Source organism: Drosophila subobscura, chromosome U, assembly GCF_008121235.1.
Source record: "Drosophila subobscura isolate 14011-0131.10 chromosome U, UCBerk_Dsub_1.0, whole genome shotgun sequence".
NCBI classification, from domain to species: Eukaryota; Metazoa; Arthropoda; class Insecta; order Diptera; family Drosophilidae; genus Drosophila; species Drosophila subobscura.
The window spans coordinates 24499153-24521258 of NC_048534.1; the positions used below are offsets into that span (position 1 = coordinate 24499153).

The 22106-nt window shown below is 43.0% G+C and overlaps 1 protein-coding gene across 3 annotated transcripts in view; it reads right to left on the bottom strand.

Annotated features, from left to right (window-relative positions):
• Positions 1-152: 152 nt before the first annotated feature.
• Positions 153-22106, bottom strand: part of LOC117902698 (dual 3',5'-cyclic-AMP and -GMP phosphodiesterase 11) — a 55584-nt gene continuing 33630 nt past the window's right edge. For 2 of the 3 annotated variants that reach the window (XM_034814244.1, XM_034814243.1), the window contains exons 3-17: positions 11620-12091; positions 9651-9797; positions 9124-9592; positions 8632-8771; positions 7347-7497; positions 5956-6111; positions 5070-5591; positions 4832-5008; positions 3635-3721; positions 3402-3569; positions 3238-3347; positions 2990-3178; positions 2711-2927; positions 2564-2647; positions 153-2492 (exon numbers count right to left, since the gene is read on the bottom strand). In XM_034814244.1, coding sequence (XP_034670135.1) covers positions 1374-2492; positions 2564-2647; positions 2711-2927; positions 2990-3178; positions 3238-3347; positions 3402-3569; positions 3635-3721; positions 4832-5008; positions 5070-5591; positions 5956-6111; positions 7347-7497; positions 8632-8771; positions 9124-9592; positions 9651-9797; positions 11620-12091 — 4208 coding nt within the window. In that variant the 3' untranslated portion in view covers positions 153-1373. Of the gene's footprint in view, positions 2493-2563; positions 2648-2710; positions 2928-2989; positions 3179-3237; positions 3348-3401; positions 3570-3634; positions 3722-4831; positions 5009-5069; positions 5592-5955; positions 6112-7346; positions 7498-8631; positions 8772-9123; positions 9593-9650; positions 9798-11619; positions 12092-15773; positions 16089-22106 lie in introns of those variants that run through there. The other variant, XM_034814242.1, reaches the window with a different exon arrangement.

Here is a 22106-nt window from a genome sequence, read left to right on the forward strand (position 1 = left end):
ATAACATTTGAGGCCACAGCCAACTGGAATGTTTTCCGACAAGCCATACTTTTAGGCTTATTGGAAAATCAGACATTAGCTTTGAGAGACGCTGCCAAAAATGGCTCTGTATAAATAAGATAAGATCTCCAATATGAATAAATAAAGAAATGTTTAGATATTTTGTTGCTTTATTTAGTTTTGCCTTGTTGAACAGGGTTCCATTACAGCAAATATTTTTCGATAGGAGGAGGATTCTCTATAATGCCGACAATAAATAACAAAACTCACAAAGTACAATTAAATTCTAAATAAAGGATTATACATATGTATTCTATATATTGTAGGTATACGTATACGTACTCGTAGATCTGCATGCTGCAGCCTGCACTGCACTGCACAAATATTTTAATGGCAATTCGCCCAAGTAACGCGCACACAGAACGTTAGACGTGCTGGGTTGGGGTTAGGTTTAAGGGTTTAGCTTGTCGTGCACAGTATGCCATCGAGTAGATACAAATACACATACATATACATATCTTATTATCGCGTAACATTACAATTATTTAAATTCGAAAAGAGCGCAGAGAGTTGGGGGGCGTTAAATCAAAGCGCTTAGTGTTTTATTTTACTTCTCTTCTGTTCTTCTGGTATTCTTCTCCTGTGTTCTTTGTGTGTGTCCGAAGAGAGGTTATTATTTATAAACTATTCTTCAACGACAAAGCGACGGTTGGTTGCTTGCTTGGTTGGTTGGTTAATGCTACTAAAGTTAGACTTTTGGTACCCATAGAGATAATTCAACTAACGTTTAGGTTTTACATATGTAGAAGTTATACAATCATTATCATATCATAGTATATCATATCATAATCATATGTTTATGTTTAATGTTTATGTGTATGTGGGGTTATTACAATACTTTTTTGCTTTCCTTTTGCCATGCTTTATGCGCTATAAAGAATCTACTATTCTGCCTTTTTTGGTACAATTTTTGTTTTGTTTTTTGTGCTTAAATATCTAGAGAATTTGACTTCTTTGCTTTATCATTTTTGTATCAGTTATTTGATTTATTTTAACGTACAGACTAAAATTGAAGATGCACAAACACACACATAGATCTCAAAAAATATACACACACATCGATATATATATGGATATAGGAATCTTTTTATCGGTTTATGTTTTATGCTTATGGTATGTGTTTCCTTTTTTCTTTATCTTTCCTTTTCTTTCCTCTACTGCACTGCGATACTGTTGCTCCATGCAAAATGAAAATGTTATGTACAAGATGACAGAGAGAGTGTATGTAAAATGTATGTAATTGATGTATGTATGTACATTATTGAAGATTTATTGTATTGGGATGTATTTTTATTTTCATTTTCATTTCGAATTTATTTATCAGCTGCCAAGGCGGTGGCACCCCCGTTGCTGTTTGTCTCCGAATGACGACGCGCCAGTAAATGATGTGGATGATGATTTTGATAGCTGCCGTAGGGCAAGCCATGACCATTCGTTGTGCATCCATTGCCATTGCCAAAGGGCAGACCATCGAGATTTCCAAGTTTGCCCACAATTTTTGGTATCCTATCACTATCCGTTGAGGCAGCATTCAAGCTGATCAAACCACTGCCACCGATGCTGGCACAGCCAATGCCTCCACCGATTATGGGATGATGATTCTGATGCGAGTGATGATGATGTTGATGATGATGATGACTGTGGCCATGACTATGACTGTGATGATGATGATGATGGTTGTTGTGGTTGTTAATCATGGGCGTACTCTTGCACAGAGCTGCCGTGCCATTCCTGCACTCCAGATCCTGCGGTCCCTTCAGGGAGCTCGTCTTGCGCACCTGCAGGCCACTGCGCTGTGTCTGCTCGCAGCTCCTGCAGCGCTGCTTTTTTGCGGCTGGACTCTGACGTTGCAACGCATTCAAATTGACTGCCACGAGTCGTGCCTGCAGCGTCTTCGAGGGCGAACCGGGTGTGCTGTCATCTTCGCCCGTGGGCGGTGGTGTGGATGCACGACTCGAGGCTGTCGACGACGAGGCCGAGGACAGGCAGCTGCTAATTGACTCCACATCGGCATGGCCATTGCTCCGCTCCTGCTCCTCCTCTAGCTGCTGCTCCTTTGGTGCGACAGCAACCACATCATTAACAGCATCATCATCATCATCACTGGACTGGGTGCTGGTGGGATGAGAAGCAACGACGGCAATGTGGTTATTAGTTGTGTTGCTGCTGTCGGCAACTGCTGTGTGTGTGCCATTTACGCTTTGGTCTCCTGCTGCTGCAGCAACGGCTTCTCCTGCCACATCATCATCATCTTCACTCATCAACGCCTTGCAGTCACCATTCGATATCACAATTTGCTGCTCCTTACGCTGCTTCTCCTCTTCCTCCTCCTGACTAGTTTTGGTGCCATCGGCCAGATCGATCCAATGCCCACGATTATCGCGCACGCCCTCAACAAGAGGTTCCAGCTTGTCTGAGAGTGTGGCAAAGGCCTGCAGGAGGTACCCATAAAAGAGGCATTTAATAAGCATTCAAAAAGGGGACAACAAGAGCGTAGACTTACCTCATAGATGGGCAAGCAAATGGAATCAATAAAGTTCACTTGCATCATGGGCAGCTCATCCTCCTTTTCGCGATTCATTATGTCCTTTAAAGGTAGAAAAGATTTGCTTAAATATCTTAAAATTATCAACCTCTTAAGGTGTCTTACAATCGGCGTTATATTCAGCTCCTGCTTCTCCATATCGCCTTGTTCAAAGAACTCGGAGCTAACCAAATCGGCCACACGCTTCTCAATCTCCCAGGGCTTCGTGATGGCCGACAAATCACAGACAGTCATGCTCATGGCACGCAGCAAAGCGCGCGGCTCCTCGCCCACCCAATGGCTCAATGGCTGCTCCACGCTCTCCAAAAAGGGTCCACGTTTTCTAGGGGTGCAAAACAACAATTAACTCTCCACTTTGACAGGCTTTTTCTGTCCTCAACTCACTTGAAGTACACTGCCAAATCGGTGGATAAAATGGCATCTTCCAGCACACGTATAACCCGACAATAATCATCGGAGGAGAGATTAGCCAATATTTGATTTCCAGGACTATTCAAAATCATCAAACACTGATCGAAGTGATGATGCTCCATGGTGGATGTGGAGTACAGCTGCGCCAAAGGCGAAGAGGCTCTAAAAAGTAAACTTCTGATTAGATTTGGCTGCAAATGTAAAGCCTTTGCTCTACTTACTTGATCTGAAACGAGTTGTTAGTCCCTCGATGATCGAGATCGTGGCAAAGACAGCCAATAATGAGAGCCAAACATTCAATTTCGCCAAAGATCTTCCACCATTGTGTGGTCTGTAATAAATTTGTTTATATTTCTGATTAAATTAATTATTTTCTTGCACTCACCGTCAGTATGGCAAACATCATTTGTGCCACGTTGAAGGCATGCCGCCAATTGTGGTATGTAACATTGCGATAGTTCTTCTTGACACTCAGCAGCCAACGGCAAAGCACTTCGTAGTCAATGTGAAAACGCTCCACAAAATCGAGATCCAGAAACATGCGCAGACAGGCCTAAAAATAGAGTTTAATTAGCACCAGTTTGGGTGGGTTCTAGGTGGGTATTAAGTGACTTTTACCTTCAGTGTATCATCATCTTCAAAGTGTATGTCATCGAACTTAAAGTCGTGCAGACGGAAGTGCACGGCCGAGGGTACACGCAGGCGCTGTGGGAAAACGAGAAAAATGGGCAAGAAATTAGTTTTTGTGGGTATAAAAATATAAAAAAGATATCCGAAGATAACTCTCTCATAGGAGAGTCTTTTAAATCCATTAAAAACTATTTATTTAGTGGCGTTGCTCCCACAAAATCCTTCAGCTCTGAACAATTAAACATCAACAAATTTTCAAATCTTTTAAAAACCCTCAAACCTCCATTCTGTTTAAATAATAAACGCCCCACACTTTGCCTAAGCAGCTCCTATTGCTACAAAAGTCTCTTACCCAGCCACCAGCACGTGTCGCCGGAAAGTAAATAAAAACCAAAGAATGTCCCTCATCTCTTGGCTGGGCTGTGCTGTCAGGGCAATGTAAATGGCGCTATATTAGCCACCAAAGCAAAGGAAAAGGAACTCCATCAAGGCACTCTCGCTGACATGACACCCCCACAAAGGAAGGAAGCAAAAAAAAAACCCTGCAGCGTGGACCGCAGGGTGCCAGCAGCCACTGTCCAGAAGTCCGCGCACAAAAGGGTTTTATTCCTTGATGCGGTAATCGCATCGCTCTCTCTCTCGCTCTGTGTGTTCGTGTCGTAAAAATAAAGCCTAGTATGGCATAATTTTAATTAAAATTAATAACCCCAACATCTTTGTCGCTGGCTGGCTGGCTGGTTGGCTGACAAGTCGACAGGCGGTCATAATTTTCCTCGAGCATAATTACAGCAAGTGTCCAACTGGGAAGACAAATGAAGAAGGAGTGTGCCACTCGCCACTGCCTTCTGGCTCCTAGCTAACTTTCCTTTTGTCATACTTTTGTGCGAACAAACTAATTACAACTGTCAACACGCCAGTTGGTCGTTGGGTTAAGGGGGAAAGTTGCCAGAGCCAACACGACAGCTTGTTGCCGCTGTTTCTGTTTCTGTCACAGCAGCAATAAAAAAATACCCCACAGGACTCAGGACAATGGAAGCAGCAGTAGGACACCTTTATTTATGGCCTGGCATAAAAATTAAGCGCGGCCCGAAGTGACCTTTTGCCCCTATCTACAAATTAAGTGAGAGCGCAAATAAAAATTAACCAAAAGCAAGTGCTCCGCCGAGAGTCAGAGCTGAAACTTACACGCAAGCGATGTGCCTCATCCATGGTGGCCGAGGCATGATAGCTGAGCACCTCCAGGGTGACACTCTGCTTGGCCATAGCCACAATTGCCTTCTCATACATGTGGGTGTTGTGTATGCCCATGCCGCAGAAGATGGCAAAAGCCTCCACAAAGTTTTCATCGTTTTTGGTAAAGTCCTAAAGGGGGAAACAAGATAAGGTAAATATCTCTTTTTGGGAAACTCTTACTGTCACTTACCAGTTCATTAAATTTATTTATCAACTGTATTACTCCAATGATCTGTCCCAAGGAGTTCTTGATGGCCATGCACAGGATCGAGCGATGCTTGAAGCTGGAATTCTCATCCACTTTCGAATCGAAGCGATCATCCTCGTAGGCATTGGGCACCATGACAGTCTCCCCGGTGGTGGCCACATGTCCCGTGATGCCAATGTTGATGGGGAAACGCGACTCGTAGGGGCTGGTGCGTGAGGTGGCCTCCTCCTCGCTGAGGTCATTCGCCTCAAAGTCAAAGACCCGCGAGAAGCTGCCCTTGTCCGCCTCGTGGACGAGTAGAATCTGCACTCGCTGGCACTGGATGAGACTCTGCATGTGGGTGAGAATGCGGAAGACCATGTGCTCGATGGTGCTCTGCTCCTCGAAGATCATGCGTGCCAGATCCAGCAGCACTTGATTCCGCTTAATTTCCAGCTGAGATTTCTCATAGAGTTGCGCATTGCGCAGTCCAATGCCACAGAACTGCAGATACGAGGCAAAGACCTGTACGGAAAAAGGGGAATTATGACGAAAGGATTAACACGGGGAGCCACGAGACACACACACAACATTGAGGTCGAAAAAATCCATAATTCCACACACAAAAGATGGATAATCCCCAATGGCATTTTGTCAGACATTCTGCTAAGCTTTCTTAACAAGTTTTCCCCCTACACTGTTTGTGTTCCTTTGTGTTGAATAATGAATGCAATTTGCCAACGTGGGCCGAGGAAGGAGTCTGCTCTGCAGCTCTTATGTGGCTTATGGCCGAAACAAAAGAAACGCCAAGCGACCTCTTCCCCTGTTCCCCTGTCCATTCATTCACCCATCCATTCAGTCATTCACTTCCTGCTGCTGCTGCACTCACCTTTTCATCGATTTCGGTGAAGCACTCGCCATTCACTTTGTTGATGACCTGAGCAACGCCAATCACATCCCCAGAGGAGTCCTTGATGGGCATGCAGAGCAGCGCCTTTGTCCGGTAGCCGGTCAGCGAATCGATTTCACAATTGAAACGTTCATCCTGCAGATGGGAGGGAGTAGAGAATTAATTTGTTATTTTATGGGTACTTAAGGGAGTTTTAGTATACTAAAAACTAGCACGAAAAGGTACTTTCTGTGCAGCACAAATTTGTAAATATTTCAAGCAGATAATAGAATATTTTTAGCCGTTTAATAAGTATTTTTGAATATTTACTTTCATATCTAAACTTCCCTTGAAGTATTCTTTACTTTACGAGCAAATTTCTATGACTATTTCTGCTCGGCATTGACACAGTTTCGGCCCAAAGGTTTATCTTCTTTCTACACTTCTTTCTACCCGTAAAAAGTACGCTCCTGAGGGTTATCATATGGTTAGCGTCGGTAGACGCCCCAGACGACTGTTGACTGACATTTGTTTGTGGTGCCACTTAGGCCAAGATCTGCGCACTCGAGCATGGCCCAAATGTCTAATAATACGAATAAACCGAATAATGCCTTTCATTCACACCAAAAATCGGTTGAGGCTCTGCGGTTGGTGTCTGTCTGTATTTGGCGCGATTTATCTGCGCGCTGGTCGCGCTGTCTGGTAGCCGGTGTCAAATATTGTTGTGCCTTGATTAATTGTGCCAACAATCAGCCAGCAAGAAGATCTATCTATCCCAGTGCCAGTGCCAGTCCCCAGTCCCCAGTCCGATCTGGTTGTGCGTCATATTTGCTTGGCAGTTTATCTACAAGCACATTTTTGCCGCAGCTTAAGTTGACTTAAGCGAAGAGTAACAGAAACAGAAACATTCCAAGGCTTAAAGCTTTAACTTGCGAAATAAGAGAGAGACAAAAAAAAGAGTATAATTATCTGTGGCTATGATATAACATTGCCTAACACGGCCTTGTCTTTGCCACAAGATTAATTACGCTCCAATAGGCAGACAGACAGACACAAGAGAAAAACTGCCAAAAAGGCATATAAAAGAAAGCAAGAAGAGAGCGTGGAGCGGAGTAAAGAATGAAAGGAAAAATGTGAAAAGTGTTCAGTGAGCAATATTGAAAAATTAAAGGAGCAGGGGAAGACATGTGTGGGCACCGGACGGGACTGTACCCCATGCTCCCATAAATCTCACAATCGAATGGAAGACATCTACTACGGCTGAGAGTCTTCTTCTCTTCAACTTGATTTATGGCCTCTGCTTGGCATTCAAATTTGTCAATTTTCATTCTTAAAGTTAGACATGCGGAAAACCATTTGCCAAAACAACATTTGCTCTCTCAACTACTGACCTGGTAAGCGTCTGGTATATTGACGGGTTCCCCGCTCTCGGCCACATGTCCAGCAATGCCTGTGCCCCAGGCCACACGGACCTCCTCCTGCTGTTCCATCTCCTCCACGGTGCTGCGGGGGCACACATCGAACAGCTTCGAGACGAGGCATCTGCAAGGAGGAACGAAGAAAGTTGAAGGAATTATAAATTGTGTTGCAAATTGCTAAGACCAGTCCCCTTCCTCTCTGTCCATTTTAAATACAATGCAAACTTTGAGCTCTTTCTAGTCTGCGAGCTTCCTTCCTGTTCTTGTTCCTGCTCTTGTTTCTCGTATCCCTTTTACTTATCCTTTGGCTGTTCTCGCTTTAAAAACTTTTCCGTGCGGCGGTGGTGGCGGCGCTGGAAGTGGAGTCGAGTATTTGCCAAATGCGCGTGCAGACAATTGCAATTAGCGTTGCCAGCAAAATGGCGTCATACGATGCATACAAAATGGCTGCTGCATGTACCACTAAACCCCACACCGCATGCCGCATGCTGAATGCTGCATGCCACCCTACTGCTTCCACTGCCACACCATTCCTACCGCTGTCTGTATGGCATTTAAGGAGGGAGCAGCTCCACGCATTCAAAATCATAAAATTCCAAAAATAAATGCCATAAAATTGTTGCCAAAGACTAAGTTGGAGTTGAAGCTGCCAGTGCAGGACTCCAAGAGAAGGAGCTGCAGCACCCCAAAAATGAAGTCATCCACAAATTGTATGAAAAAAGCAAAACCACTCGCCAGATTGCTGCTGCAAAACTTTTTCTTGAAGGGAGCAGGGCATGCTAGTGCCACAAAATGTTTTTGATTTATGGTAAATGTTTATCTATTATTAAATCTGTATATAAAACTATAATAGAAATTCTTTGCTTGAAGGCAAAATTTACAACAGGAATTAAAGCAGGAATTACACATGTAAATCAGGGATTAAGATTTTGTTTCAATCAGCAGTTAAAGTGGCAGCTACAGCTGCAAAATAAATGTTTAACTTGTGTTGAATATTCATCACAATTTTGTGGCATTTTTTTGGCCTATAAATTCAATTAAAATTGCTATTTAGTTGCAGTCTGTGGAACATTTAAGCCTTCAATTATTCTGGGAATTATTTAATTCGTAATTACTTTCAGAATAAATTAAATTAAGGTATTTTATATTCCTACATATTCCTCGTAAAAACATTCTCCAGCCCTTTCCTTTCCTTTACTAAATATTATTTCACTTTTCCCTCCCAAAAAAACATAAATTTCCCCCTACTGTTACGCACTTCTTGAGTCCATCGGGTCCATTGCAGCGTCCCTGCACCAGAAACAACGAGCCGCGATCCGCATTCAACAAAATGGAGACATTCTGCAGTATCTTGTGGCACAGCGTGCGCACTTCCAGCTCATTGCAAATGTCCTTTACCTGCACGAAAATAAATATAGATAAAGGCAAATAGTTTTAATTATTTAGATACTTAGGTAAACTAACGGAATGTGCAATTGTGGCCAATAGGTGTAGCAAAATGTGGCTATAGATAGAGCGGCAATGACTGACGTCTTTTGAATGTTTGCCGAGAACAACGTCAATGGAGGCGGCAACACGATAGAAAGCCAAACAAAGAGTCAACCAAACCAACAAACAAATACGTCAGCCGCGTTGTAAGCTCTATAAATAGATACATTTGGAGCACCACACAGCAACTGCATTTCCAGTTAAACAATGGAGAAGATAGTCCAGTTATTGCACAAGTTTTTCCACAGAAAAATCTGCTCACCAGTTCGAAAATGATTTCCTTTTCATCGAGTTGCTTGAGCTCGTTGCGGGACAGTCGCTGTGGTCGCTGGATGCAATGATAGAACTGATATTGATGCACATTTCCACTGCCAGCGGAGGAGGATCCACCAGCGCCAGTACTGCCTGGGGAGGCGCCACCGCCTGTGCCTGCTCCTGCTGCCACACTGCTGATGCTGCCCAAACTGCTGCTGCCCACTGCCCCACCTGCCTGGTAGTGGCTGTGCTGGCTGTGGTGCAAATGCGGATGATGGTGGTGCGAGTGGTGGTGGCTGTGATACTGATACTGTCCCGCCACCACTCCACCCACGTTCTGTAGATTCGAGCAGGATCCGCCCACACCTCCATTATCCATGGGCGGCCCAATGCTCAAGAATGTCGGTGTGCCATCGATGGTGTTCACAATCGGCTTGAGCAGACCCCCGCGCTCAAACTCATGAGCAGAGATTTTTCTGTAAATAAAGAGCATTAGCAACGGAAATTCTTTGCATAGTTTTTCAGCACACTTACCGCACTGGTGTGGTGGCGCCGGAGCCGCCACGCGACGAGCTCGTCTGTCCATTGGGATGTGTGGGTGAGCTGCTGGAGACCACATCATTGCCCGCTGTGGTGGCATGCGAGACCAGCCAGGCATCCACCGTTTGACGTGTGGCTTTTCTATAGGGGTTAGAGAGGGAGAAAAAGGTTTAAAATGTGCGGAAAATATGGGATTTATTGATGATTTTTTGGGTGTATTTGATTGAAAGTCAGCTGCTGGTCGGTTCTCCCTGAACAAAGGACTTCCTTCAACCCTTTCCAAGCTCTCTCTTCAAATAGTACGACTCTTCCACTGCACTTCTTCCTCCAATCCCTCCTAAATTCTCCCCTCTAACTCCCTCCACATTAAAATCTTAGTAAAAAACATCACTAAATGAATCTCTGCTGCTGCTGTTGCTGGACACACTCTCGACACTCTCTCTCCTCTCTTAGGATATGCATGCGTGCGGCATAAAATTGTCTAATAAAAGACCCAACTCATAAATATTCAGACAGCGAGAAGGATACTCCCTCCATGACCCACAAGTCTTGCGCCACTCAGCATGTGGCCTTATAAGCACGCGCTTTTGGCATAAAAACCACCAACCAGCCAGCAGACCCAGACGCGGCCAGAGCCCACAACAGCAGCAATCACAGCGGACAGCTCTGTGGAAGGAGCAGCCAGAGTGAGAGGAGAAACTGTTAAAGAGAGGAGACATGCGGCATATTCTTATGCAAAGTACACACAGCAGCAGCCACACCCCTTTTTGTCAGCCGCCCATTTAATGTCCTGTCCCGCAGCGAGCGAGGAGCTAAACGGAACCGTTCTGCTGTCCTGGCCTGGCCTGGCCTGCTCGACCATGAAAATAAAGCCCAATTTATGTTTTTAGTTGTTAGTGATTTTTATTATGTGTCATAGACAACTCCTCCCGACCGGCCAATGCCGCCACTGCCTCCCTACCCCTGGGCAACCCTCTCTCTCTCTCTCTGGTGAATGTTCCCTGCTGTGTGGGGAAAGGCAATTTCCGGTTTATAGCGGAAACGAGCTAGCCCTCGGTTCAGGGCCAAACACCACATGAACCCCATGCCGTTGGCTTTACCATAAATATGGCCGATTGTTTGCCATGTGGCCAGAGAGAGGGTCAGCCACACGTGTGTGTGTGTGTGTGTGTGGCAGTTGCAGTTGCAAATTTAAGAATTTATCAGTGGAAATTTCTCCTAGATTATTTGCATGGAATTGATGGGGAGTACTCGTATATTGGGCACATATTTATGGAAGCAGCCCTTTCAGCAGCAGCTGCAATTTATGTTTGTCCCCTGCTGCTGCGGACATGACTCGAAGGAATCGATGGGTAATCGTATTTCATTTTGGGGAGATGTTGAACTTGAGTTTCAATGCTGATTGATTGCGGCCTTTGTGATTGGGAAAAATGAACAAGAAACTCTTCATAAAGTTGCACTAAGAAATGGTAGGAAATTTACTATGGTTTGATGGAAGGGAAGGTTGATTTTAAATCCGATTTGACATATTTCCTGGACTTTGGGTGCATTTTTTTATAACTAGAGCTCCTTGCATATCTGTCCGCCTTCCATCAATCAATTCTTTCTATATTTTACTCTGTTCACTCAACCACGGCAGGACATCCATATAAGGAGACTTTCATTTATTATTTAATTTTTTGACCCACCCATTTTTTGTGTAAAAGCATTCAGCCGTTTAATTCTGTTGCAGTTTGATTGTCGCACTTTCCTACCAAAAGGTATTCTATTATTCATTAATTTCCGGCGCATCTATGAATACTTTTAACCGCCAAATTCTCCTTCTTTTCATACAAATAACATTTTCAATAGTCTTCCATTAATTCATCCATCTATACCTCAAATATTTCTTTGAATTGTTATTTGCTCTCACCCATTTATCTACATATTCTTACAGCCACTTCCTACATCTTTGTTGCCTTACCTTATAAAATAATCCTGTACAAATTCCTGGTTCTCATCCAGCCAGGCCTCCATTCGCGCATGCTCTGGATCGTATGGCGGTCTGGTGTGCTGTGGCGACGACGACGACGCCGACGACTGATGATGATAGTGATGCTGGTAGGAGGACAGATGCTGCAGCTGCTGCTGCTGGTGCTGCTGCTGCTGCATTGGCTGCTGTGTGGCATACAGCTGCAGCTGTGGATAGGCGGAGGAGTTGGGTGATCCTGAGGCAGATCCAATGTTATTCTGATTGCTGCTCAGCGGCTGGTAGTGGTGGGCGGGTGATGGCTGGTGTGAGGCTGGCGGCAGGGGGACACCGGTGCGTGTGGCAAGGAGAAGCGAATGCTCGCCATAGCCGTACCCTGTGCCCCCCTGCTCCGCATTCATTCGGCCGCTGGCCCCAAGCTGCAACGGGGTCGTCGGGGGCTCCTCAATGCTCCGCAAATGCAGACCTGCAATGGGAAGAGCAGGAGAAAGTGGTGTGAGTGGGGCAGGGTAAATACATATAAATGGATTCATGAATATTTTTAATTCAAATTAAATAGGAATATTTTTCCACTCTTTCTCTATCTTTTTTTATGGGTTCTCCGCTCTGGATTCTGCCCCCCTTTGGGGTAATTTGTTCGCGCCAAGCCATGTGTGTCTGTGTGCTGACAGTTTTATGAGCATTCTTTCGGCCACACATATCTCTCTTTTTCACACGCTCTCGCTCTGTCCTTCTTGCCTCTCGATTGATGCCACATTTGCATTGCAAATGGGTCATACATATCCTTTAAGGCACACGCCACTCGGCACGTGACCAGCAGTGATGTCTCTCTCTCCACCACATCCACTCATCCTAGCAGAGAATACTGTCACCATTTCTGGTTACCCTTTAGCACATGAAAGTAGTCTTCATTTGCCAGCAAGTGAGGCACAAAAATAAAGAATTATTTTCCTCACATAAGCCCTGCCTGAGACTCACTCTCTACCATACAAAAAACTAATCAAATTATCTCAAATAGTATCCAAACTCTCGCTATTCCCACTTTAAGTTCTCTTCTTTTATTTCCCATTTTTGTCGCAATTTCCTCTTTCAATTTCCACAATTTTCGGGGTTTGTGCGAGAAATCACATAAATTTGTTCAATTGCTTTTTGGGAAGCTCATCAATTTGTCGCTTTCTCTAGAGCAATGACTTCTTTTCTCTTACATTCTTTTCGCTGGCATCAATTAAGTGTTGTACAACTTTTCAAGGATACTCCCATGCCTCGTGCGGCTACGCGACGTATACGTAATGCTCCATAAATAACATTCGACAATGCCAGCGGGGCAGGCCAGCTGCCGCTTTCCCCTAAAAAGTATTTCAAGTTCAACATTAACCGGAAATATTGGCAATTTCCTTGAATTATTGACTCCTTGCAACATAAGTATCCGTGGCCCGACAGGAGTACGGGTGTGTGTGTGTGTGTGTGTCTGCCATTGAGCGACTGATTAAGTGCTAAAAATAGATACAAAGTAACAAACGACAAGCAGCAGCCAGCAGCCCAGTAACTGATGAATGTCTGGAGCAGGACTGCCACAGGAAACCCCTTAACAAGACTCAAGACCTTCGCTGCTCCACCTAATTTTCTACATTTTCCCACTCCTCTTTCTTGTTTCTTGGTGTCTGGTTTATTTATTCCATGGGAAAATATGATTTATGTTCTACAACACAAACGACAGTCAGCGGGTGGATGGGGAATCCACCAAAAAAACGAAGCAAACAAACGACTTGTGCTCCTGTCACTTGACAATTTCACTTTCCCCTTAAGCTGCAGCTTAATAAAAGTCAAGGTCTCTTATTTAAGGATTTGTATAGCTTAAAGTTTTTTACTTGATTTTAGATAACAATATATTTTGTAAGGTTTTACTGTGTTAAAATATTTAAATATGTTTTTGGTTATCTTTTTAGGTTATTTTTTTTTCTAAGAATTTATTCATTTATATTTTTGATTTTATCTTTTGAAGAAGGAGCTTGTGGGCCCTCCCCCAAATGTACAATTAAATAATTTGCAATATCTCTAGAATTTATATCTGCATTTCCCTCAGAAATTAAAAACGAAGCAAGAAAATTTGATTAAAAAATGTCAAAGTATTTTTCTCATAATTTTCGCTTGGGTCGCCTTGGGGGTCGGGATTTACTTGCAATTCCATTTGCGATTCTCTTTGACGTTAATTTCAGCTTTTCAGCTGCCATGATTTGTGCTTTCCCCAGGAATTTATCTCACAGAGGAGGAGATACTTTTTATATGTCTTGTATCTTTTGCTTTTAAGCTTTGCCAATAAGTTGGAAAGTTGGCTACTTAGTGTTGCAAGTGGGGGGAGCATGTATCCATATCCCTTTGGGTGTCAAGGGAGAGATGCTGCCGCTGCAGCACTTACATGCCACATGTGTTATGCACCAGTAGCAACAGAGGTGCAGCAGATACTTCCTTGAGTTCGAGAGGGAGAGAGAGAATTTAATCTTTTAAGCTGCATTTGCCTTGCCGCACATCCAACATGCAACATGCTTAAGCTGCTGCAAAACATTTGGCAGGCACTCCTCCCTGCACAACTCCCACACACACACACACACACACACACAAATCTTACACACACGCCTCGCACACACCCTACCCCCACATGTATTTGTATCTGAAGAATTCCTTTGGCTATTTCCTGCTCTCGAAGTCAAATGACAAGTCGACAGTGGTGGTTTGTGTGTGTGTCGAGTGGGTGGTGGTGCAGCACCCACTGTCGCCGACACTTTGCTGCGGTTTGATGCGTCAGCTTTTTGTAAGACATTCATATGCCCCCCCTCCCCACTTTCCGCCCACTCCCCTTTGACTGCTGCTGCCTCCTGCCGGTCGTTGGGAGTGTATTACACACTGTTCTACCCTCCTGCCTCTCCTGAATCACTCTCTCTTGGAAAATAGCATTATTTTTATACAACATTTGCAATGGAATTTTACTTTTAGCAGCAAAATACCACAGAAAGGAAAGTACACGGGGGACTCTTACGAGTACGCATAACTGAAGAATGGAATACTCTTTGGAGGGGATTATATATTTATTTTAAAACAGAATTTCTTTACATAAAATGCAATCAAGCGAGTGCTAACTTATCCTTTGCTAAACTAATCATCCCAAGGAGCCGCTCGGAAGTTTTCCCTAACTTTAATCTATTTCTTAAAGCTCTTTGTAAAAGTTAGTTTGCTGAGAGTTCGGGCACAAGATGGACATATCTGCATTGATATGGCTACCTGATACTTCCCTCAGCTACTAGCCAATAGTTAGCAAACTTTTCCTCAAAGTTGGAGCACTCCTTATCCAGAGTATTAGCTACGTACATGTCCTGTATGTTTCTATGGATGCATGGCAATGTAGTGTATTTTGTGCATTGTTGTTGCGCTCTCTCTCTGTCGAGTAGAGAAACCCGAATGCAAATTGAATGTTGGCAAATGGTAAAATGTGCAAAAGAGAACAATTTTTTCCCCTCAGTTGCCTCTGAGGCTTGGATCGATGCTGCAGGGCAGCGACGAAAAAAAACACGCATAAAAAGAGAAGGAGCGACGGAGACTGAAGCTGCTGTATATGAAATAAGCTGGATATGACACTGCCACTGCCACACATCCACATCCTTCGCCTTCGTCTGCTCCTGCTTCCTTTCCTTTATGATTGTTGTTTGCTTTTTGGCGTTGAAGTCAACGCTGAAGTGTTGAAGTTTTGTGAGAAAATATTTATGAAAAGTCTCCCAAGACGCGGGCCAAGGTTTTTTGCTTGTAACAACTCTGCAGCTGTAGCTCTCCGCCTCTAACGCCTGTCACCTGTTGTGTGTTGCCAAGGAGGCTTCCTAATGTATTATTTACTTGAAATTTAAGAATATGTGACGACGCGAGAGTGAGTTATTTCATGGCAAACTACTCCAAACTGTGCAGAAGAGACAAATTTTTCACTTTAAGACTGAATACGGGTCTCCACAGAGTTCCTTTAGTGGCAGTAAAAAGTGCATTTAAAAGTACTAGGAGCAGAGCTGAAATATACTTTCCAATAATTTTAATTTATATTTAATTATTATAGTTTTTTCACTGAACACTTTTGACCTCAGGAACATCTTTCACCCTTGAGACCTCACCTGTTGCAGCCGCCTCCGACTGATGTGGCAATTGGGGACTGGGTAAAGGTGTTTGTTGTTGTTGTTCTTTTTGTTGCTGTTGCTGTTGTTGTTGCTGCTGCTTGTTGCTGTTCTTATTCTTATTTTTGTAGCGACAACCACGAAATCGACACATACTTGCCGCTTGGCCCATGGGGCCCGCCAGCAATGCAAATGTTAGACCCTCCGTTTTAATGAATTGAATTTTATCGAATTTGAGCAATTCGGCAGCAAAACGTAAATTATATTTCTTTGTTGTTGTTGCAGTTGTTGTTGTTGTTGTGGATGATGGAATTGTGGAATCAATTTTGTTGAATTTCTTGCCACCGCAGAGTGGCAGCCACAACCGCAGAAAGTTTTGGAGGATGCTTTCAAATACTCGAATTTTCCTCGGTTAATTCGTAGACTTTGGTTTCGATCACTTGTGTTTATCTTTGTTGTAATTGTATTATTATTAACTTTACGGCTGCTGTTGCTGCTGCGGCTATTGTTGTTGTTTTTTAGTCTTTCACTTTGTTGAACTTTCATAATAACTGCTGTTTGTTGTTGTTGTTGCGTTTTGTTTATTTACTTAACAAATTATTCAGTTATTCAATAGAGAGGGAGAGGGGAAGACCTGTTGAAGTTTGGGTTTTCGTTGAATAAATTTATACTTTCCGAGGGAGACAGAGACAGAGTGGATATGGATACCCTGCTGTGCTTTTCTCCATTTAAGCCTGACCTGACCCGTGCCTCAAAAACTTTGCAGACAGTTGATGGCCGCTGCAAAAGTTTGCACCGCAAAACTATTTCCCCAGAGTTTCTCCCGAGAGTTTCCTGCATATCTTAGTGCTGTTTTTTATGGATTAATGTTGCCACGGGGTTGCTACTAGCCATTTAAAGCGAAGGAGCAAACAATATTGCTATTAAAATATTTTAAAATAAATATAAGAAATTCAATTGGTCAGAAAATATATTTAAATGAATATTTCAGTGCTGTTTTTTCTCCCTTCTTTAGCATTTTGTGTATTATTTTTAAGGTTCAGTTCAGGTTAAAGGTTCGCTGCTGTCGCCGCTGCTGCTGCTGCCATTTTGCCATATGCTGAGAGGCAATTCAATTAACGCTTTTTGGGGTCGCCAACAGTCAACTGTTGGCCGAGACACTCATTGAAACAGACAGAGGGGGACGGAGAACCGAGATGAGAGAGAGATATTGGGGGGACAGCAGCAGACAGGCCGCCAATTGATAAACAAACAAGACTCCAAAATGTCGCTGAAGAGGCAGCGCGTGAGGCAGGGAGGAAGAGTGGAAGAGGAGGCTGTCGTAACTTGACTGTGACTGTGGCAGACACACTGCCTGCAGTAGGCCCATGCCAATGCCCATTCCATCCATAGGAAAATGTCAGTTAAGTAAAATCAACAATCGACCTGCCTCCTCCCCGCACCTCGCTGAAACCGTCAATAATACTCGAAAGCCTCAAAGGCAAACAATGGACAGGAGAGTGGAGCAGAATATTGGATATGCTGGGGGGAAGGAGACAGTTCGGAGAAGCAATTGGGAGGTTAACAAGAAGAGATGTATGGAAATACCTTTAAAAGGATTGATGGTGTCTATAAATATACAAATATTTCGTGATCTACACAAGCTAGGAAATGATATCTGGGCTATTTCTAGCTATCAAATCTAACTCTGGAGAGATTCCCCACATAATGTCTGTTATTTCCTGCAGCTTTTGCACCCCTCAATCAACGCGTTTTAACACTCTTCAGTAGCAGAGGGAGCAGCGGGAGCAACAATTCCCATCATCAACGCCAGCATCATCATTCCATCTATTCAAATGGGGAACAAAAAGCAAAAGTATCAACTGAAATTCACTGACAGTTGCAAGTTGTGCAATCCTTTGACAGCCTTCAATCTGCTTCATTTCATTTCCCACCAAAAGGGAGTGGGGGAGTGTAGGGGGAAACGCAAAGCACTGCAGCAAAATGATTTCTATTGTCGTTGAACGGAAATGAAATCATTTTTGCTGTCAAGTGTCACTCGGCCTCGGCCTCCAGCAGGGCGGTCAGCGGCAACATGCAACCAGCTGTCTGTCAGAGCAGCTGTCTAGTGACGGGTGGCACAGTGAGAGTGAGAGCTGAGTGAGTTTAGGATTGAATGTTAACCAGTGAAGTGAAGATCTATGCAGATATTAAACCATAAATTCAATGACAAACTTTCTGCTTTTTCATGTAGAAATTCTTTCGTTACCTGAGAAACATTTTCAGACGTTTAAGGCTCTGAAAACTGTATGGTAACCCAAGCCACTTTTCTCATTCAATGTTACTCTGTGGCTTGCCCTCTCATCTGCCACATATGTTGCATATGCAATATGTATGGCGGCCATTAACCATACGCACTGTGGTGCCTCCCTGGCTGTTATTATTTCTGTTACTTTTTTGCAGCCTTCTCTTTGCCTTCTCCTTCCTTTCTCCTTGCCTCCTTTGCTACATTTCTATCTTTGTATATTTTTTTGTACACCTAGCAACTGGTGACAGAGCAACAGACAGACAGAGAGAGAGAAACACAGAATAAACGACAGCAAAACAAAAAAAACATAGCGAAAAACTATTTTTATTCGCAACCACAAAATAGAGAATAAGAGAAATAGAGGGGAAGACAGAGATAGAGAGAGAGTGAGAGAGAGATATACGCTTACATTATGTCAATAGCATAGGTAAAAGCACAGAGCAGGGGGGCACCAGTTGGGGGGAAAGGTGAGTGTGGCGTGGAGTCCGTCTGGGGGATAAGCAAACGGTGTTCATTAATGGCGCACGCCACAGACACAAACACAATGACAGCTCGAAGCACACACACACACACACACTCACAGATAGAACTTGTGCAAAACTCAATTCGGTTTGGACACCGTTTGCTAGTACACAAAAGGCTGAGGCCAACAGATAACAGATAACAAAGCCATATACCATATATAAACATATGTATATGTGTACATAGCTGTAGCTGTATCTATAACTATGCCTGTAGCTCTATCTGTAGCTGTATCGCAACTGCACAAACATATTGTAGATATCTATTCCCTGGCAATGCAAACAAGGGCCAAAACACCAACAAAAACAGGCACAGGCACGGGCACAAGCACTCGCCGCTGGTCAGGCCAGCCACGAGATGGCGTAAGCATAGGCCATGGCCAAAAGGCCAGGGGGTAGCTGAAGACGGACTACAGAGTCATTAGACGTGGACGACAGCCGCGTCACGACACTAGCCAAAGACGATTGGAGCCCAAAAAGGACTTCCAAAAAGAACGAAACACAACTAGAAATAAGAGAAAAGAAAAAGAAGAACAAAATGCTATTTGCATTCTAGAAATAAAAACAACAACAACAGAATGCTCTGCTTGGATCAATAACCTGTTGCTGCTGCAGGACATAAAGTGGGGGAGGTAGAGGTACGCGTGGTTTTCTTTTCTTTTTAGCATTCATTTGTGAATTATGAAGAAACAAAGTGAAGGTAGAGAGCAGAAAGAGTGCAGAAAACTGTGTCCCACATACGCAAGTAATGACAAAAGATTAAGAGCAGCAGATTGCCAGAGAATAAGATATGCAAAAATCTAGATAGATACATTATCAAATAGCAAGAGCAACTTTTCTCAAAACATTGCTTCCATTGAGACAGATAGTGTATCTCTACACCATTGCTTTCTGTGCATGTATCTTAATCAAGTAAACTATCTCAAGAGAATAAAAGATACGTCAGGCCTGTATCTTCTCCTACTTAGACACCATAATCATTGCCGCATTAAGAGATGATAGCCATTTCACTCTCCACACAAATTACTGAAGAGAAAACTGTTGCCTTTCTTTCTGTTGCTCTTTTCTTTACACAAAATTTAAATAAAATAAATAAATAAATACTGATTATCACATTCTCGGGGCGCGTGCATTCAATTATATTATCAACAAAAAGCAGAGGAGAGAGAAAGACGAGAATCAGGGGAATAGCGTGAAGAAGGCGATGAAAAAGTGTGAAAAAAGAGAAGAACAAGGATTGATAGGGTTGCGCACCCCCCACGCACTCGAGCAACACCACAAACTTCACACACGTTTCTCTTATCAAAAAAGAGCCAGCACCTGCAACAGCTGCGGGCTTCAGCTCCCCGCAAAACACATTTAACTGTTGTTGGATAATACTCGTACTTAAGCCATTTAAAAGTGTAGTTAAATGCATAAGAGATAAGTTTTATGGACTTCTAGATACCCACTGAAGGATGGACGAGCACTAAAAGTCATTTAAAAAGTGGATAATAAATAAGAAAATGAATAGCAAATTCTACGACTTCTATTCGTATATATATCTAGTTCTGAATCATCTTACGAAAACCCTTCGTATGAATATTAATTGAAATAAATTCTAGTTTTTTAAACAGAAAACAAAACACAGAAACATGGAATGTTAATTAAATACAGACTATAAGTTCCCATAATTTTCTACAAACTGCAGCAGCAAACGAGATACGGAAAACCTTTAACATGCAAATTTAAGTGCAATCATTTCGCAGAAATTTTCACAAAAGTGGGAAAGAACGGGTGCTCCCCACCCATTGAAGAGCCATAAGGCCATTAAAAGCAAGCGTGCTACTCATTCGATGGCCCAATGGCATTGGCCAGGCAGACGGCTAATGGCCCAGTGCTGCTTTCGACAGTTAACTATCAAACGGAATTATATATCTCACACATACGCAGATACTCAGTCCGTGTCTGTGTATTTCTGTGTGCATTATGGCTCTGTTTTATTGCTGGCATTCAATATTTTAATATAGACAACCATTACACACAAATATATATCTACACGATATCCACAGTATATATAAATATGTGTCTGTTTGCATACTGTAACTACACGATGGCACAATGGTTTCAAGGTCGGCGAGAGCGAGGGAGGGGAGCATAACAAAAAATTATCCAAATGGCAGTCCATAAACGAATCGCATTTGTCTGGCGGCGGCTAAAGGCGACCTATTCTGAGGGAGAATATTGCAAAAACATAAGATATTCTATTACTATAAAGGCGTTGTTCTATGGGAATATTAAATTAAATTAAATATTAAGAAAAGGCTGCAAAAAGCTGCATGCGAGCGACTTAAAACGCAGACGCGTTTTTAAACGCGAAAACTCTATAGCCGCTGCGTTTTTAATCGCTTGAAAAGGATAGTTTTATGAAAACCAGCTGGAAAAGTGACCACCAATGGAATTAAAACAAATTAAAGCAGAAAAATACATAAATTTTAACCATTAAAACCAACTCCCAACTAGCAAACATTTTCACCCACTAAAGTTTTTCTCGCCTCAAAGTCACACTAATCCTCTAGTTTCAGTTCATAAAATTTAATTAAGGAAATTGAATTCAGGGTCAACGAAAATTGCATGGAAACTACCCTCTCTTCCCCCCTTCCTGGCATCATCTAATTGCATGTTTTGCACGCAGAAATTACTCAAAATTATAGCCGACTTTTATGACTTGTATGCAAGTGTTAAAAGAGTTTATATCTCTTTAGAGCTGGCTATTTCTTCGTTTTTAATGGCTTTTTGCGAAACATTAAATGGCTCGGACCACGGCGCGTATGAGTAACTTTCTATTCCCCATAGAATTTTGCTGGCGCTGATGCTGCTGCTGCTGCTGCCATATCGCATTTCCAATTTAAAAGCGCATCCGCAGACATCCGCAGAAAAGGAAAACGAAAAGGGAAAAGACTGTTGGAAAAAGTGAGGAAAATGATGATGCTGAGGCAGCAGGATACAAAACGCTGTCAGCCACTTGAGTAAGACTTTCTTTCAATTTACTTGCCACAAGGGAAACCCCCCTGCCCAGCCCACACCCCATCACTCCTTGGGGGCCTCCTTTTACACCCTTCTCACACTGTTCGCTGTTGATGAAGAAATATTGAAATTGTGTGCGTATGAAAAGGCGTCGCCAGTTCTCAGTTTTTATCATAAATCTCGCCTTTGTCGCGTTACTTATTAGATCTTTCTCTTTCTAGTTCTCTTTGGAAAGAGGAGAACTTTATGAGTGAGAGGACCCTCCCTGGTGGTTTCATTTTGAATCCAATTCTTTCAGGAAATTAAAATGTTTCCAGTTGAACGAAGTTATCACTCGTTGGCAAATCTTCAAAGTAGAATTTTCTATGGAAGACTTTTCTATGAAACATTCTAAATATTGGAAGTTCATTAAACAGAATTTAATTTGAATGAAAATCCTTTTACCTTTGGATTACTTTTATTTCACGAACTTTGCAACAGGGATACAATTTTGAAATAAACATTTTCCGAGAACGGCGT